At 44.6% G+C, this 18400-nt stretch overlaps 1 protein-coding gene across 2 annotated transcripts; it reads left to right on the forward strand.

Moving 5' to 3' along the window:
- Positions 1–1131: 1131 nt before the first annotated feature.
- STX4 (syntaxin 4) lies at positions 1132–16580 on the forward strand. 2 transcript variants are annotated; one of them, XM_083584246.1, is made up of 11 exons: positions 1132–1409; positions 5578–5688; positions 6872–6971; positions 8524–8598; positions 8786–8856; positions 8947–9055; positions 12997–13073; positions 13163–13300; positions 13977–14087; positions 14499–14634; positions 15104–16580. In XM_083584246.1, the coding sequence occupies exons 1-10, from the start codon at positions 1380–1382 to the stop codon at positions 14580–14582; spliced, it is 906 nt and encodes a 301-aa protein (XP_083440372.1). In that variant the 5' UTR covers positions 1132–1379; the 3' UTR covers positions 14583–14634; positions 15104–16580. The 2 variants fall into 2 exon arrangements, with proteins under 2 accessions (XP_083440372.1, XP_083440373.1); XM_083584247.1 differs by lacking the exon at positions 1132–1409 and adding an exon at positions 1447–2744.
- Positions 16581–18400: the final 1820 nt, after the last annotated feature.

An 18400-nucleotide genomic window follows, 5' to 3' on the forward strand; every position in this document is an offset into this window, starting at 1 on the left:
AAGAAAGCAACTTTCTTCCAAATTACCAATGGAGGCAAAGAGTTGCCAACTTTTTTTTCTGACAAATGTTCATGTAGTAGCTTTGACAGCCAGAAATTCAGTGAGCAAAGATTTATTTCCCATTACAGCCCCTGCATTTTGGGCTTCAGCTGAATTTCTGTGAACTAAAGGTAGTGGACACTGGTGGCGCTGTGGGTTAAACCACAGAGCCTAGGACTTGTCGATCAGAAGGTCAGCGGTTCGAATCCCCACAACGGGGTGAGCTCCCGTTGCTCGGTCCCTGCTCCTGCCCACCTAGCAGTTCGAAAGCACGTCAAAGTGCAAGTAGATAAATAGGTACTGCTCCAGCGGGAAGGTAAACGGCGTTTCCGTGCGCTGCTCTGGTTCACCAGAAGTGGCTTAGTCATGCTGGCCACATGACCCGGAAGCTGTATGCCAGCTCCCTCGGCCAATAAAGCGAGATGAGCGCCGCAACCCCAGAGTCGGCCACGACTGGACCTAATGGTCAGGGGTCCCTTTACCTTTAAAGGTGGTGGTGTGTGAGGAAAGACTAGCATTTTCCATAGGTGAGAAGGGGAACCTGTTGCCTATTGGCCGGTTTTAATTCATTTAAAATTTGTTCGAAATTTAAAGAGTCTGTATCCCAAAACTGGCGGTTATATTAAAAACAAATTCGGAGCTGCACATTCCAAATCATTTCCACACGACACTACTTTTTTTAGCAAAGGACTACTGTATTGAGTATTGGCCAGAATTAGTGGGACACTCTACGCATACATGTAGCTCTATGGTTCTCAATGACAGCCCATGTCCAGCCGATGAAAAACGACATCCGGTAGACGCAGATGAACTTCCGGCAGCGGCCTTATTGAAGTCAAGAAAGGAATATTCATTATGGCCGTCCCAAGTCGCCGCCTCCTCCTGTTGCTTTAAAAAAATAAAAAAATAAATCCTCCGTTGTAATGATTCCGAATGACAGAAAAAAGCGGGTCCCGGGTAGACTCTGTAATAGCAATAAACATACTAAATCAATCCCTGATGTCTGCCTTCCTCTTCCGTTGCTTCTCCACTGGCTAAGGGGTTGAGGGTGAAAACCGCCGCGTCGAGCGGCGGGGCCAGAAGGCGCATGCGCAGTACGAGCTAGGTGGCGACAGAGCGTGTTTCTTTTTTTCCCTTCTTTTTGCCTCTCGAGCAACCTTCGCGCGAGGAAGAAAGAGGCGGGGGAGGGGGAGGCGGCGGCGAAGGAAGAGGAGGAGGAGGGACCTCCAGCGCGCGTGCGCAGTCTCCTCCTGCCCCTCCATTCTGATTCCCCCCCTCCTCCCCCGCGCCACTTCGTCCCCGGGAGTGCGAAAAAGAAAAAAAAGGAGGGGGAAGCAGCTATGAGGGACCGAACGGACGAGATCAGAGGGGTGAGAATCCTCGCGCGGCTGGCCACGCCCACAACGGTCGCCTTTGCTCCTCCCCTTTCCGTGCCTCCTTTGCGCCCCACGCTCTCCTCCCGCGCGCCGCTTTCCCCTCGCCTTTTATAGGCTGTTCGCTCTCTCTGCCTCCTCGTCCTCCTCCCCCCGCAGTCCCTTTTGCTCTTCTCATCCCCCCTAAACCTCACCCCAAATTTTAGGTCTCCTAAACCTCACCCCAAATTTGGCCCCTCGACCTCTGAAGGCCGATTTCCACCTCCCCTCACTGACCCCGACGGCATCGAGGGGTCCCATTGCTCCCCCCCCGCAGGGTGTCCGTTGCGCACCTCCCCCACCCCAAAAACACAGCCAGGAGTTGCCATTTTCGTTTCTGTTATTCGCTGTCTGGATTTCATAAATTTCAAACTTCCCCTCCCCTTGAGTCAAAAGCTTTCCTTTCCAAATGCGCGTTTTCCTCTCAGGCTCCTGTGGGGGGCGCTGTTTTCCGTCCCTCCTTCCCGTGATCATGGTCTCCCACTTTGCCACTCGCCTCCCCCAACCCCAGCCCATTTCTGGGTTTGTTTATCTGCTCTCTTCATCCCTGTATCCTCCTGCTGCCTCCAGTTATTTCCCCTTCTCTGTCACCCTCATTATTCCACCCACTCTTTGGGTTGCCCTCCTGAGAGTATCCTCATCTCTGCCCTCCCTTTTCCATTGTCTGCCTCCCAGCATTGTTATATTTCTTCCCCGCACCTCATTTGTCCTCACACTGTGCTCCTTTCGTCCCCCATATTCACGCAACACTCCCTTGTCCCTTCTTGCATTGGTTCCCTCTTCACTCGTCTTCTCATCTGCTCTCTTCATAGGCTTTCTCTTAGCTACTGCCCCCACCCACCCCACTCCAATGTTTTAGTGGAAAACACCGTGGAAAGGAGTTGGGGTAGAGCACATTAGGGCCCCAGGAATTTCCAGAGATCAAAAGAAGAAGTTGGAGATGTTAACACTTTTGGGCAAGGCAATATTGCACACCAAAGCGATACCCAGCCCCAAATAACGCCACTGGATGTTGCATTGGTCTTTCGTCTTGGGAGGCAGCAACTGGTGGTGGATAGTGTCAGACATTTGGTTGGGAAAATGTGTAAAATCCAACTCAGCCATGCATCTTACCAGGTGACCTTAGGTCGACAACTCTCAGCCTTTTGGACCTCATAGGATCATTGTGGCTGCTGCTGCCCTGATATCCTTGGAGGAAGGGTAGGATAGAAATATTATAAAAGAACCAGAATGTAAATGATGTTACATTAGGAAGTTACATTTGGGACTCACTTGTTACAAGATTCCAAAATGGTAAGTGGTTTGAGAGGGAGAGATAGAGGGACCAAGTTTGATTCTGTCTCAGGGTTTGAACGATGTTTGCAGATGGCTTAATGCAAAAGTCACCTTCCACTTAGTTATACATTACATTTAAGATGCTTTTCGGTGTCAGCAAACAACACTATGGCTGTATTCCTGTTGCCTTTCTTGTCCTCCAGAATGCTTCAGCTCCTGTGTATAAACATGAAATTTCTAGGCTTTGCTTTGTTAAGATTTCAGTTTCTTTGCCCTGACCGTTCGTCCCTTTGTCTCTCCATCTTTATCAGTAGCGAGAAAATACAGATTTAGGAAACATATTACTGACTTCTCGTGTCAGTTTCAGATGTTTGTCGTTCTTACTAGAAAGGAAACCAGGGTGGTTTCACACTAATATACAAAATAGCTGCTAGTTTTGTTTTTTCCTTTCAAGTCCGTTGTCAAATTTGACACAGGAAGGGAGTGAGCTGGCACATCTGCACCATGCACAATGGTATATTCCAATTAAGCAGGGACTGAATCATAATCTGTGGTTAAAATTTAATTGGCTAAAGCTTGCAGCCCTAATTAAATAGTAGTAATGTTCATACTACCTATATAGATTACTTTGATAAAGAAGATTGTTGGCCTTTGAAAGCTTATGCCATAATTAAAATGAATTAGTTTTAAAGATGCCACCATAGTTCTTCTGGAGTCATCTACTTTTTGGAATATATAGTTGGTTCTTTTCATAATAGTTCTGTTTGAGAAAGTGTCTCACAAGCAGGATTATCTTTATTCTTTTTTTAAAAAAGCAAACTAAATGGAATTCTGCACAAAGGTAATTCAAATGACAATGCTGTCACTGCCTTGTAAGTATAGTGCAGCATTAGAAAGAGCTTCAGCCAGCATGGATCTCTAGCACAGGACAGTGCACATTTGCATAAATATTTTGCATGAAATAGAGGGGCATGGAATTATGGAGGATGCTGAAGCCCTGTCCCCAGCTGCTAGAAACTTTGATCAGCCATTCTTTGGCTATTGACATTTCACCTGGTGTTGAACATGTACATTCAAGCATTTCTTATCAACCATGAGAGCTAGAAACTAGCTAGTGATGTTGTGTTTTTAAAGTTTATTCAAATGAAAGGTAATGAAATGAAAGGTTTTTTGGAACTGGATTCTATACCCTAGGTCACATTCTTGAGGCTTGATTTGCTCCCACAGAACCCTGGCCCATATGCATATTACTAATAAGACCTGTGTTGTGCATCTTCTCAACTGGGGGCAAAAATTGCCATTGCTACTGACACAAAGAAATATGAGGTCCAAGTGAGTTGGAGCAGAATTCAGCCAAAGTACACAGAGGCACATCCCAGCCCCACTGGTTGAGGTTTTCATCCCAAATCCTTCATGAGTGGTACAGTGGTACCTCGGGTTACATACGCTTCAGGTTACATATGCTTCAGGTTATAGACTCCGCTAACCCAGAAATAGTACCTCGGGTTAAAAACTTTGCTTCAGGATGAGAACAGAAATCGTGCTCTGGCAGCAGCAGGAGGCCCCATTAGCTAAAGTGGTGCTTCAGGTTAAGAACAGTTTCAGGTTAAGAACAGACCTCTGGAACAAATTAAGTACTTAATCCGAGGTATGTGTCATAGCCAATTTCCAATCTAGGAGCAAAACACATTTTTTTGTTTTGTTCTTGCTTATGTTGAATTAAAGACTGAGGCAAGAGTGTTCTCCAACAAAGGAAGCCCTCAGTGTCCAACTTGTCTTCCATGTTTCCCAGTCACAGATTTTTCTCACTTTTGTACAAGATTACATGTTTAAAAATTGGTCAGATTTATTGAGCAGCAAAATGTAGTGACCAGGTTGGCATCCACACAGAGAAATGTGTGTTACATTATATGCAGTGTTTGAAACTCCCATTGTTCTAGGCGCATCTTGCGACAAGGAATTTCATTAGTGCAAGCAGTTTCTGAGCTCTGGGCGTAGTACCGTCCCTACAATTTCAGATTAAAACTACAGAGTGGAAGGAAAGGAGGACTTTTTTCTGCCTCCCCACTTCCAGCTACTCGCTGGAGAAGAGACCCTCTTAAGAATATTAAGGGGGTGGGCAGGAGAAGGACTAGGCCATGTGAATATGAACATAAAGTTTTAGCTGCAGTTCACTCATATTCACCTTTGTATCCTTGTTATAAAAAAGTGTGCCTAGACATTCCGTTGTTGCGCCCATAATCTAGGTTTAAGGTACCATTTATTTCCTAGCTTTCATATCTCAGTTTCTAACACTGGTTATATGTCTACAACGTTGTTACGCATCTCATCCAGCAATAGATGCAGGTACCCGATCTACATGCCAGTTTTCCACATGCAGTTATGGCCAGATGAACATCCAGTGCCAATTGCACATCTTCTCACAGATGCCCATAGCTCTCAAAAGTTCTGTATTAGTCTAAGAGTACAACAGTGTGTGTTGATAGAGAATAGGGAGAAAAACTGAATACACAAGACAGTTTTGTCTGTTCTTCTTCACAGCTGACTGGTGCCAAGTCAGCCTTTTAAGCAACCATGAAATGTTAGATTCTATTCACTCTTAGAACATGTGTCTTCTGTAGTATGCAAAATGGAATGAAAATATTGTTTGAAAATACTGGTTTTAAATTGTTAGCTGATTTGGAAGTTGATTTGGATAGAAATGTTTGTAAATGAATGAAAATGAATCTTGTTTAAGAGCAGGGTGGGATTTTTTGTCTGTGTCCCCCCCCCCCCCCCCGTCATCTGCAACACGTGTGCAGTGAGTGCTTTGGTGCATCTGATCTCTCCCCTCTACATCTCTCTTTAACAGAAGGATGTCGACTCGGACTGTGAAGAGACTGAACTCGATACTCTGGTCCCACAGCCAGGATCAGCAAGACCCAATGGCTCTCCAGATCCAACTGACGAATTCTTCCGAACGGTACCACAATCTTTCTTTCTAAGCATGTGTGGAGTTGACTTGAAAACTATCTTCCTGTGTGTGTGTGTGCATTCCAAGGTGCTGTGTGCATTGGTGGGACACGCATAAGCCTGTCCCATCCCGCATCTACCAACGTCCCACCCACTTCTGGTGCCAAAAATGGCATCTATCAGCATGATCATCTTTGTTTTCCCTATCCCATGGAAACTCTTCCACGATCACTTGACTTTTTTCTTGCTACAGTTGCTATTGCATGCTAATGGTTTGTTGCTATAATGTGTCAGAGGAGTTGGAGATCTTCTGGCTGCACATCTGAAGAACAATAAGACCATACTTACCTCCCTGTCCTCCTTTCCGTATGTTAAGCTCTGGAGACCATCCTCCAGCTGCCACCACCCAATGAGGTGAGGCAGGTGGCAACAGGAGAAAGAGAGAGCACCTTCGCTTTGGTGGTGCCCTGGTTGTGGAAGATTTGCCCATTGCCTGCCTTGTTATTTTTCCAGTGCCGGGCAAAAAACTTCTATTTTCCCAATCATTTCATAGTTTCATTCCCCCTGAAATTGGTTTTATGCTGAACTTCTGTTGTTTTTATATATCATGCAGTTTTAATGTTCCTGTTTTTATGAATAGTATTTTATTTTTAATGTGCTGTGAGCTGTATGGGAGGAAATGTTTTAAATAAAATAGGAGATAATTTCAATTCTGGCATCCATGAACAGTTTTTGGTAAGCTGAAGCTGCTTCAGTATTGCCTGCACACAGTAGTGTTTTTGTGTGATTTCTTGAGCGTGCAAATCACTTGAGCATTTTCTAGAACCCTATGGAGCAGACACATTATGCTTTCTGCTTATGTAAATAGATCTAGTCAGCCAGTTCCCTGTGCTGGTGGCTTGTAGTTATACGCAGTGAGATATGAGTGGGTTTCATACTATGGAGATACCTCTTCATTGGCAACCCGCTTAATTGATGGAGATTTGGGGGTCATTGACAATGAAAAGGAAATGTGTTTCTTCTTCCTCCTCTTCTGGGGTGTTATCATTAACCACCCCCAAAGAAAAGTGGGAAAGGTGAGGGTAGGAGACTGACAGCACTTCTATAACTGAATGTTGCTTCAAGATGAGGTCAGGGTTCAGCTGGTTAGAATTGGCTCCTTCTCATTGTATCATTTTTTATTGCCTTCTCAGACACGTGGGATCCGTGAAGCCTTGAAGACTCTGGGAAGCAAAGTAAAAGATCTAGAGAAACATCAAACTACCATTTTGGCCACACCCCTCCCTGAGGATAGTAAGTTTGCAGTGGGGGAATGCGGGTGGTGGTAGAAGATATGGGCTGGGGGAAAACTGGACAAAGAAGCTCTTGGAGGTAAGTGGCCAAGAAAAGTTGAAGAAAATGGTAAAATTTAGGGGCAGAGTTTAGTGGTATTTAAATTTCATGATTTAAAGTGGTGCAAAATTAGATTTACCTTGTTGCAAAGTGCACATTGCTGTTTACTCCTAGCAGCCTCATATCTTGCTTTTCTTATGAATTGTAGCTTGAAAAGATTCCGTGTACCGTATTGATTCAAAATGAAATCCAGTTGTATCTAAACAAAAACCTGCTTCTTGGTTTCGATTGCCATCATGCAAAAATTGGTCATTATATTTTAAGAGGTGTCCAAATGCATAGAAATTAAGCAATTTCCAAAATATAATTGATGTATACCCCCACCTTTCTTCTGTGGAACTCCCGTTAATGTACATAGTATTCCTAGGCAGCCTCCAATCAAAGCACCGACCAGACTAGACCTGATTAGGTTTAGCAAGGATACTGCATAATGTGCCTTCAGGCCAGATTATGGATTGCGACAGTTTATACTGTTCCATCAGTGTGTGCATGAGCACAGTAGACAGATTCATGCTTCAAAGTTGCTTACAGCCTGAAATAGACAGCAAGGGAACAACAGTAGGATGGAAAGGCAGACAGGGGTATGAAGGAGTGAATAGGGGCAAATGCTATTCTGCATTGTTAAAAACTTGGTTAAATTAGGAATGAGGATTCAGATGGGTGGTTCAACCGTCAGTTCCCAGTCAAGAGATTTAGCTGCACAGTGCCAATTGTTAGAACATTAGAAAACCAGAGGGGGGTGGGATTGAAATACATTGTAAGCAGCCATGAGAACTTTGATTGGTTGGCAGAATAGAAATACTCTAAAGTAAATAAGAGGAAAAGCCAAAGTCCATGCACAAAGGAGAAGGGGTGAGGAGAGAGTTGAATGAGCAGATGTTGTGCCAAGTTCACGTTCAGAGAAGAAGGGCCCGCTTGAAGAGGGCAGCAGGGGAAATGGGTGGAGTTGTTGGTGGGATATATTGAAGAACAAAAGCTGAAAGATAGCAGAGCAAGACCATGGATAGCTTTAAAAGTAAAGGCAAAGGTTTTGTTCTATATATACAGGTAGAATGGACTGGAAAGCCGGTGAAAGGATCAGAAGATAGGCATCAATGTGGTCAGAGAAACAGGATAAATGAGTAATATTGACAAAGGAGTTTTGCATTGAGGTGAGGAGACTTGAGGTTGTAGTTCAGGTGGAATCATGGAGCTTTAGCCAAAGCAATATGGAGAAACAGCCATTTTTGCAGTGTTCTTCAAGAAGAAATGATTTGGCCTAGCAGTAGATTGAATGCGGGCAGAGCAACTGTAGTCCGTGTTCCCTTCAGTTGACCAAATGGCCTGCAGGAAAGAGATGTGGCAAAGAAGCACCTACATACATAACACCTTAGCAAAAGCCACATGCAAATGTCATCTTATTCTTCTCTGGCACAATCCCAGCTGTTGACTTTTTAACCTTGGTGTTTTCTAGGCATGAAGCAAGACCTGCAAAAGCTACGTGAGGAAATCAAGGAGCTGGCAAAAGACATTCGGACCCGCCTGAAAAGTGAGTGTGGGAGGAGGATTGGGCCTTAATGCATAAAAGGGAAGAGTGCTGCATGTCGGACCTCCTAGCTTCTGGTCTCCAGCTTTGTCTGTGTGCTCATTGTACTGAAACCAGGAGGAGGCCTTCTCTCGGTCTCCAGTAGAAAGTGGCGTTGCTTGATTGCAGCCCTGTTTATTTTTTAATATAGAAATTGAGCCCAAGAAGGATGGGGAAGATGAGAACAAAAACTCCATCAACGTTCGTATGAAGAGAACACAGGTCAGATGCGGCCCAGCTAGCTCGCTTGGGTGCTGGTGAGGAGGAGGCCACAGAAGTGTACTTAACCCTTTCTTTCCATTTCTGCCTCAGCATGGGATCCTGTCCCAACAGTTCTTGGACCTGATCAACCAGTGCAATGCAACGCAGTCTGACTACCGAGACAAGAATCTGGAGCGCATCAGGAGACAACTGCAGATCAGTGAGTGTCTGCTCTTTCTTCCCACTGGCTCCAGAGAGGACTGCATTTCAGTGTCAAATCAGCAATCTCGGTTGCTGCAAGGTTCCTACTTACTAGAGTCGCCCAGAAGTCATGGGAACAAGTCATGGTGCCAGCCCTAAGATTGTGATTTGCCCAAAGTTATCTGGGTTGCCTGGTGGTTAAGATGAGTATCCTAAGTTTGGACATGGTGCCCTGTTCTTATCACAGTGCTGCTGTTAGAGATATCCCAGAAACACATGAGCTGTTGTGTTTGTGATGCTGGTCAGGGACACGTGGGTTTTATGTCTTTGCAATCACTCTCTATAAGTGGATTCTGGAAGTTTTGTTGATTTTGTTTATAAAGCAAGTTCCTAGATCTTAGGAAGTGGGCATTGAAAACATGTAACATTTCCACTGGTCAGATGATGTGTCTTTAAGGCCTGTTCTTTACACTTCTATCTTTCCATCATCTAGCAGAAGTGGAAAACATGCAAAATAAACAAGCATGCAAACTTGATTTGCATTGCACATTTTAGATGCAGAGTCATTTTACAGAGTAGAGGATACGTTACATTGGCTTTAAAAAGAGAAAGCCTGTGACCATGGCACAGGCAACTTCCAAGCTCATAACTGCTGTTTTTTGCACACTTTCTTTCCCATCCACACAAGTGTGTGTTCAGGCCTGTGCTCCTGAGAAAGACAAGTGGAACTGAGCAGTTCAAGGATACAGCTGCAGTGATTCCTAGCATGGTGAAGTCTGCCCAAGTTGTCTTATCAGAGTGACTTCAGGCTGTAGTCAGATGAGGCTTTCATTTTCCCCCCTGTGTGTTTGCAGGCATGTCTCTGGCCCAAAGGCAAGCTATAGCTCTTTATGCTTTGGAGAAAATGACTATGCATATTGGTCTTGAGACCACTTTTTGTGGAGCCTAGGCTCAACTACCATGCTGCACGGGGACTATTAAAATTTCCAAAACTTGGAACACAAGGCAGGGGAGCACTGGCAACATTTCTTTTTTTTTTTTTTTTATTAAATATTTATTGGTATTTTCAAAAAGCACACAACAAACAAAAACAAAAAAAATAAACAAAATAAAAACACAAAAAAGCATATTCGAAACTAAACAGAAAAATATAAAAAAAACACATACAGTTTCTGATACTTATTTTCCTCAACCTTGTTTCTCAGACCTCCTCACTCCTCCCCTTCTTGTATTCCAATTTAAATTGTCAATTCAGCAAGTCCTTAACTTATTTCTTCACCTTAACTTAAACATTTATTCTAACATACTGTTATTTTACTTTACTTCTTTTTTCCATTTCCTCCATTTATTTTTAACAGCCTTATTTTCACTTAATTTAAAAAAAAAAGAAAAAAAAACCAATTTCACCTTATTAAAATTACACATCAATACTTATACCTCATTAATTTATTCTTAAACCTTTTTCCTAAGGTCGACCAAAATTTCCCTTCCACGGTTTACCCAATTTCCTTACCACTAACAAAATATAAAACAAACAAAGCAATGCAAATTATCCTTATATACCCTTTGGATTCCCAACCTCCACCCACCCTTCTCCCGGTTCCAGTCCCCAACCAATATCCATCAGTCTTTATATTATTTATTTAGCCTGGAGATCTCAGGTCCGAGGCCCTTATGTCTCTCTCAGTTCCTTTCTGCCGGTCTCTTTGATAGACCTTGATGTTAAGCCCCAGGTCTCGGAGGGGCTCCGGCCCAACAGAATCGGTGTTGCTTCTAGCCAGTCCTCCATACTTAAAAGCAAAAGCAAAGCCTATGGGGTATTCCAACTCTTGTTTCAAATTTCTTTCAAATCCAAATGTCCCTCGTCTACTGGCAACATTTCTAGTTTGGGGGAAGTTGAGAACACTGCACTGGTGGTCTTTGTGAGGAAGAGATTTGCCCCATTTCCTCCTTTCTATGACTAATTTCAGGTACGGGGTTAGCAAAGCAGTGGAGAAACAGCTGCCGGTAATGAGATACGTTGTAGGTTGTGAATTGGGAAGGCATGGGGCCCAGAAGAGGAGGGTAGATAAGATGCACATTTTTAAGAAATCAGTACTAGGAGACCTGGTTTTGCTAAAGTCTGGCTGTCTTCCAACAGGCAATTTTTTCTTCCTGAAGCAGTTTCAAAGGTATCCTGTTGTGTGGGGTGGTGGTGGGGAAGGGTTAGTACAACCCTGGCTCCTAACTGAACCCTCCACCTCACAGGTATTGTAAAATCTTGAAAGCCCTTTTGCTTTCAAACTGTTTTATATATATAAAAAAGCTTCAGTGACGTGCTGCTACTTGTACGTGGGCCAAGTCATCTTCCTGTGGAGACGGATAGCGTCTGTCTGCTGTCCTCTAAAGGAAAATGACCTTGAAAGGCAGAAGAGTTGGAAGGGTAAGCTGCACAAAGCACACTTGGCCTGGGGTTTCACAGCCAAATGAGGGGAGGGAATGGGAGGAAGGTTTACCAGCATTCCTTTCATTTCAGATAGGCCAGATCACACAAACCAAAACGTCTGAAATTCCTGATGTGAAGGCTCTCCTAGTCTCCAACAGCAAATAAAGATGGTTTGTCAAGAAATATCCTTTAATCCAGCTGCCCCATCCTTCAGATGAATTTGAAAGCTAAAAGAGGTACCAATTGTGCAGAGTGCTGAATAGGAGTAGGGGCAGCTGGAAGATCCCCATTCTGAAATCTCTCACAGGAGTGTTTGTGATGCTAAGATTTCATAACAATCTTCAGGAAAGCGTGCGAATGTGCACCAAAGGCACCACTAATATTTAAGCAGGGCTTGAAACAAACTCTGAAGAGCTGGGTCCTCGCTACCAGCCCTGTGGAAGGAGGTGTGAAGGTGGTGTGGGAAGAAGTGTGAACTCTTACCCTAGAAGCCCCCAAGCCTGCCCTACTCCAGTGTCCTGCCTGCAGAGAGTAGGCAGTTTCATATTTCACCATAAAACATTCTGCATCTCACTGTAAAGGGGGAAAGCTTGCAAATATGTGAACAGTTCTTGCAAAAAAGCTTAGGAGCTAGAGAGGCGCTTTCAGGACAGCTTTTAATAACTGGTCAGTGATGGCCCATCACTCAGCATCAGCCCAATCCCTCCTTGTAAAGTCTAGATTTTGGTTTGGTCCTCACCACCAGTGTCTACGGTGTCTCATTTCATCTATACTCGACTTTAACATAAAGCTGAGGCAAAAATCTAAATATAGAGGGAGAAAGGGAAGAGAGGATACCAAGCTGTCTAACAAGATTAGTGTTTTTCCAGAGCTCCACAAAACCTTGGAAGCTTTATTTTTATTTATAAATGTATATTCTCTTTCTACTGAATCATATCCACAGTGGGTTTTGTTAAAGTTGCGTTAATCTTTTAGTTCAGGATTGCACTAAGGCTGCAATCCTGTATACATTTACCTGGGAATAAGCCCCACCGAGCTCACTGGGAATTGTTTCTGAGCCAGCATGCATAGGATTGCACTGTAAAAAATGAAGGAAGATTTAATGCTTTTCAGGCCTGTTGATGTGGAATCGGTTCCCTGAAGGTAAAAAGTTTTGAAAACCTCCTCAGTAACCTAGAATAAAGCAAAGCAAATATTTAAACCACCATTGAAGAATGCAGCATGTTGGAGTTTAGAGCACAAAATGTCAAGCCCCTGACAGTAGACTTCAGGCAGAAAGCTTCACCTCCCTTCAACAAGGCAGTACATCATGACAGAAGGCTTTGTGGCTCCACAGCCAAGTAACAGGCACAGTGGTGCTGTGTGGCCCTTGAGTTCCGATTTTGGAGGTGTGTGGGATTTAGTGCCTTTAGACAGGAGGGATAGTGAAAGGGTTCAAGGTAGGCTGCTGAGAGAGAGGGAGTCTGGCTTTGCTTCTTATTTTGGGCAGGAAACCTTGCTTTGGTGCTGAGCCTGCTTTCTTCATTCCCCTTCAGCTAACAGCGGGGCAGTTTCCGATGAAGAGCTGGACCAGATGCTGGAGAGTGGTCAGACGGAGGTGTTTGTTTCCAATGTGAGTACCAGAAGGCGAGGTCTTTGGAGGGGCATCAGGTAGAAAAGGGGCCCTCGGCTAACTTATCCGGCCGCACTTGCTCCCCGCAGATCATGAAGGACACGCAAGTGACGAAGCAGGCTCTGAACGAAATCGAGACACGGCACAGTGAAATCCTCAAGCTGGAGCGCAGCATCCAGGAACTCCACGAAATGTTCCTGTACCTGGCCACTGAAGTGGAGCTGCAGGTATGGCAGTGGGGGAGGAGAAAGAAGGTACTCGGGATCCAGGTGCTCTTGGGAATACAGGGAGCTGCCTTAAGCCAAGTTAGACCATTGGTCCAACTAGCTTGGCGTTCTCTGCACTGACTGGCAACAGACACATGTCGTTCCCAGCCCTACTGGAAGATACAGGTGTTGTCTGCAGGCACCAAGTCCTTCCTCACTCTTCCTTCCCTGGTGGGAAGGGGTCAACTCACAATTCCATCTTGTTTCTGCTTTGGCTTCTTACCAGCCTTCAAGCTCCTTTCCGTCACTCTTCTTGCCAAGTACACTTCCCATCCGTGCTTCCTAGGAGTTTTTACACAGATTTAATATGGGCTTAGTTATTATGATGAGGTTGCTAGAATTTGAGGAGGTGTGCTCACCTTTGTTTTTTTCCTGGCCTGTACTGGATGATTTCTCATGTACTCTCACTGTTTTGTTTGACCTTGTTCTCTCTCTCTATCCCTAGTGGCCCCATGCAGACCCAGACCCACCTCTTACCTACCCAGGGGAAGCTTCTTTGCCCCCCTCATATTTTCCCTGGCCACCCGCCCTTGCCCCAGCGCTAGTTGTCTGTTGTCTCTTCTCCCCACCCCACATCTCTCCCATTCAACTCAGAGGTTTCTTCATACCTCATCCCCACCCGTTTGACTGCATTTAGGGAGAGACGATTGACAGGATAGAGAAGAACATCCTGGATTCAGAGGACTATGTCAAGAAAGGACAGGTCCACCTCCACATGGCTCAAGAGAACCAAAAGAAAGCTCGCAAGGTAAATTGACTGTGTTCGCTGGAGAAATTTGGGTTGTATCTCCTTTAAAATGAATAGACCTCGTTTGTATCATGCTTACATGCAACTGTGCTGTGCAAATGCCAAAAGTTGGCTACCTGGGAACATCTTCTTTGACTTAAGGAGGGAAAGCACTTGCCAAGCCTTTATTGTTCCAAATAGATGTTTGAGATGATGGGCAATGCCTGATGAAATCTCGGAAGAAGGGAGGGGAGGGGGCTTGTTGAGCAAGGCTTCCCATGACTGAAGTGTTTTGGTGCTTTGTCAGAGTGCCTTGTTCTTCCTCCCTGTGGTTAGCAGATGAACGAAAAATATAGCAGGAGCTGAGAGCTGTCTCCCTGGCCATCTGCCTTAACACCTTTTTTGCCTGTTCTCTGCTTTGGGGCTCTGCAGAAGAAGTTCATGATTGCCATCTGCCTGACAGTCACGGTGCTCATCATCATCGTCATCATTGGTGTATCCATTGCAGTTGGCTAGGAGGGCTCCCAGGTCTGCCTCTCCCTTCGTGCTGCGTTGCTGGAGCCCGATGGTGTGTATAGGGGACAAAGATGCGAGGAACGGTTGCACATTTGGGGGGAGAGGCATGGTCAACATCTGGGCTTCTAGAGGCTCATGCTCAGAGGTGCCTTATCTCATGCCAAGGCAGGTTCTTCCCTCTGGGTTACAAGAGGCTTGATGTAGCTCCAGTGCAATTTTGCAACAGTCTCTTGCTGCTGTTACACATGGGTGGGGCGTAGTCATTTCCAGCTCTTTCTGACCTGGTCTGCACCACATGACAGAGCTAGAGGTGCTGCCTGCAACTAGTGATGGCTGAGGAATAAGTCACTGCATTTCAAATGCCTTATGCCTCTTGCAATGGCACCTAGACAGGCTAGGTAGGAGGAGGGAGTGGTGGGAGAGCTATTTTGCTAGGTGAAGGGCTTCAGTTGGGAACTGCAGTGAAGAGTTCTGACTCTGCCCTTTCCTTTCTTGTGAATTTTGGAATTTTCCTTCCTCAGGGCTCCATCTCTGGCTTCATCATGGTTCTGGAACGTCTGCCCTCTCCTGGGAGGCCTTTGCACTGATAGATGGCTGGCGGAGATGCATCCTGCCTTTTGCCCAGTCCTGAAAGCACATGCTGCCTATGGCTGCCTCCTTTCCTGTTGCCCAGAAACAAGAAGCCCCTGATTTCCCTGCATCCAAAACTGTTTCCAGATGCCTATAACTCTCAAGATCTATTCTAGAGCAAAGTCTCTGCTGCGTTTATTTTGGACTTCCTAGTTTGGTTTGTTTCGTGGCTTGCATTTGGGTCCTGTGTTTCTCCCCCAATGCATTCTGTGGCCTTGACCCACAAGCAAATGGTCAGTTCCTGTCTTGGCCTCCTCCTCGACAGTATCTTCCCTTGCAATGAATTCTAGATGGCTCCTCTTCTTGAGGAACCCCAATTCTCCCATTCTGATCATGACAGCTGTGAGTTTTCCTTACCCTTTTTGTAGTTCCTGCCTTCTAAAATCTCCTCTGCCTGTCGTAGTTCTTTATCATGCATCTTGCTACAAGCCATGTCAGTTTTTTAAAGCTTCCCCCTTATCACACAGTATATTGTACATCTTTACAAGGGGACAAATGGATATTGTACAGAACTTGGTGGTGATGTGTCTGGTCTTTCATACCCACAAACTCAACACTGTTACATGTGCCTTTGAGGGAAGCAGCACGCAGCTCTGTTAATTTTTTCTAACCTACTTCCTTCGTCCTGACCTTGTTTGTTGGATTTTTAGAGGCCTTTAGTAAGTACATGGGGCCTGTTTCAGCTGAAGCAAAGGGCAGCAAGCCAAGACCTCCGGATTCACATGGCTAAAATGCCTTCTGTTGGTTTCTACCAAGCTGTTTGCCTTCTGCTTTCAGTTTTAAAGTTGACATTTTTTCCATGCCTCCTTCATCTGTGTGGCCCTCCTCCCAGCCACCATGTCCCTGGTGCCTTGGGGGTTGTGTTCTCACAGCCCTTCTGAGCCCTGTGTATTAATCTTTTCTTTGGGTCTCTTTTCTCTCTTTGTGCAATGAAATGAGAGATAATCCCAGTGCCAACCTTAAAAAGTATTGGGACAAAACCACACAAACAATATTTTTTGCTCCCTCAGGAAACCCGATCACAGGCCTTGAATTAGCCACCTGGAAAACTTGCCCAAGGGGCTAGGGGGAATCAAGATCTTGAAAGGAGTGTTATAGGAAGGAGTAGGAGTCAGAGCCCCTTGGGTTTGTCTGTCTGCAAATCTAGCTGAAATGGGTTGGGAAATCATGGAGAAAATGGAAGCCAGGACCTTTTGGGCTTGTTCCTGAAAATTTGATATTTTTCTACTTTGGAAAAAGAGGACTTGTCCAGATCAAAGCATTTAGCAAACTGTTCCAGTTGCCTTGGAGATTGAATGTAAAGAAAAGAAAAGCAGCCTGCCTCAAATTATTTTGTAATATAAAAATAAAAGCACTTTCTAGAATGTCTGCAAAGTTGTGGTTTCATTGTTGTCCCCAATGCGAGAAGCTCCTTCCCACCATTCTGTCAGTCTTGGATGCCTTTGACTGAAACTGGAAGGAAGAGGCTGTGGGAATAACTTGGCAAGGAGTAAGAGTTACGCTTGCATGTACGCTTGAAACCTTTAGTTTTATTAATGCGTCACATATTCCAGGCCTTAGCTGTGAAGTTGTGGAACTTCTGAGACCCTGGAACAAGTTAATTCCAGTTTGACACCTCTCTGCTTGTTTGCATTTTAGCTGTTGTCTCACCCCACAGAAGAAGCCGTAATTTCAGTAGTGATTCATTGCCACCCCCCTGCTTCTCTTGTAGATGGTAGCTGGCTATGAGTATGCTTCGCTCCTGGGGCACAGGCAGGAGAGGATACTTTGAGGGATCTTTCTTGAAGAGGGGTCTCAAACGGCATTTTAAAGTATCACCCCAAGGTACAAGTTTAAATGCCTCTTCCAAACGTAATTCAAGAGCCATTTTAGAGAGCAGCTGTTTTACACTGCTGTGTTCCCCAGAAAGCACCTTGAGTGTGAAGGGAAGATAAACACAGCTAGATACAATCTCCCTTGGTTGTGACTAGCAATCTGTGTTTCCCCTTCTCATTTTTACATGCTCACAATGGGAAACACCAGGTTCTACACAGAGGACCCCTTGGACCCCGCAAAGCAATAGCACCTTAGTTGCTAACAAACACTTCTTGGCTGAGAACAATTGAATCCAAAGATACATTCTGAGATAGGGTAGGGAGGAACTTGATGAAAGCATATTCCCCAAACCAGTAATGAAAAGGAACAAAGCAATTTTTTCCCCTCCTGTGCTACTGAGAAGTGTGTTATTTGGCTTCTAACCATAGCTTTTTTTCTGGAGGGATGCAGGGGTACATGTACCCCTAAACATTTTGTGAATCTAAGTTTGGCCTCATTGAGGGGCAGTATTTCAATATGAGTAGGAAAATGAGAGTACCCCTAAACATTTTTTTAGAAAGAAGAAAAAAGCACTGCTTCTTAACTGTTGGAAACTGGTGCTTCCCAATATCAACTACAGTGGTACCTCGGGTTAAGTACTTAATTTGTTCCGGAGGTCCGTTCTTAACCTGAAACTGTTCTTAACCTGAAGCACCACTTTAGCTAATGGGGCCTCCTGCTGCTGCCGCGCCGCCGGAGCACAATTTCTGTTCGTATCCTGAAACAAAGTTCTTAACCCGAGGTACTATTTCTGGGTTAGCGGAGTCTGTAACCTGAAGCGTATGTAACCCGAGGTACCACTGTACTTAATTTTGAGAACTGACTGCTCCTTATGTGGATGGGTTGAGGGGAGAGCTCTTAATAGAAATAGCTAGGACTTTATGTTGGCCAGTAGGGGGCACCATATCCTTTTTCTTAACTAAATCAAGGAAAATTTTTTTCTTCCAGTAGCACCTTAAAGACCAACTAAGTTAGTTCTTGGTATGAGCTTTCGTGTGCATGCACACTTCTTCAGATACCATGCACACGAAAGCTCATACCAAGAACTAACTTAGTTGGTCTTTAAGGTGCTACTGGAAGAAAAAAAAAATTTTTGTTTTGACTATGGCAGACCAACACAGCTACCTATCTGTAACTAAATCAAGGAAGGTTTTTATATATAGGCTTACAAAGAAATTGTCTTTTATTTGGTGCCCTGAAAGAACTTTGAGTTCAGTCATTCTCTGTGAAGTGTAGCATTGGACATAAGCATCCTGAGAACTTCAGCATTTACACACACAGAGACCTGCAAGTTCTAAATGCTCACATATTCTAAAAAGTCAATAAGCATAACA

Source organism: Podarcis filfolensis (genome assembly GCF_964270895.1).
Source record: "Podarcis filfolensis genome assembly, chromosome: 13".
NCBI classification, from domain to species: Eukaryota; Metazoa; Chordata; class Lepidosauria; order Squamata; family Lacertidae; genus Podarcis; species Podarcis filfolensis.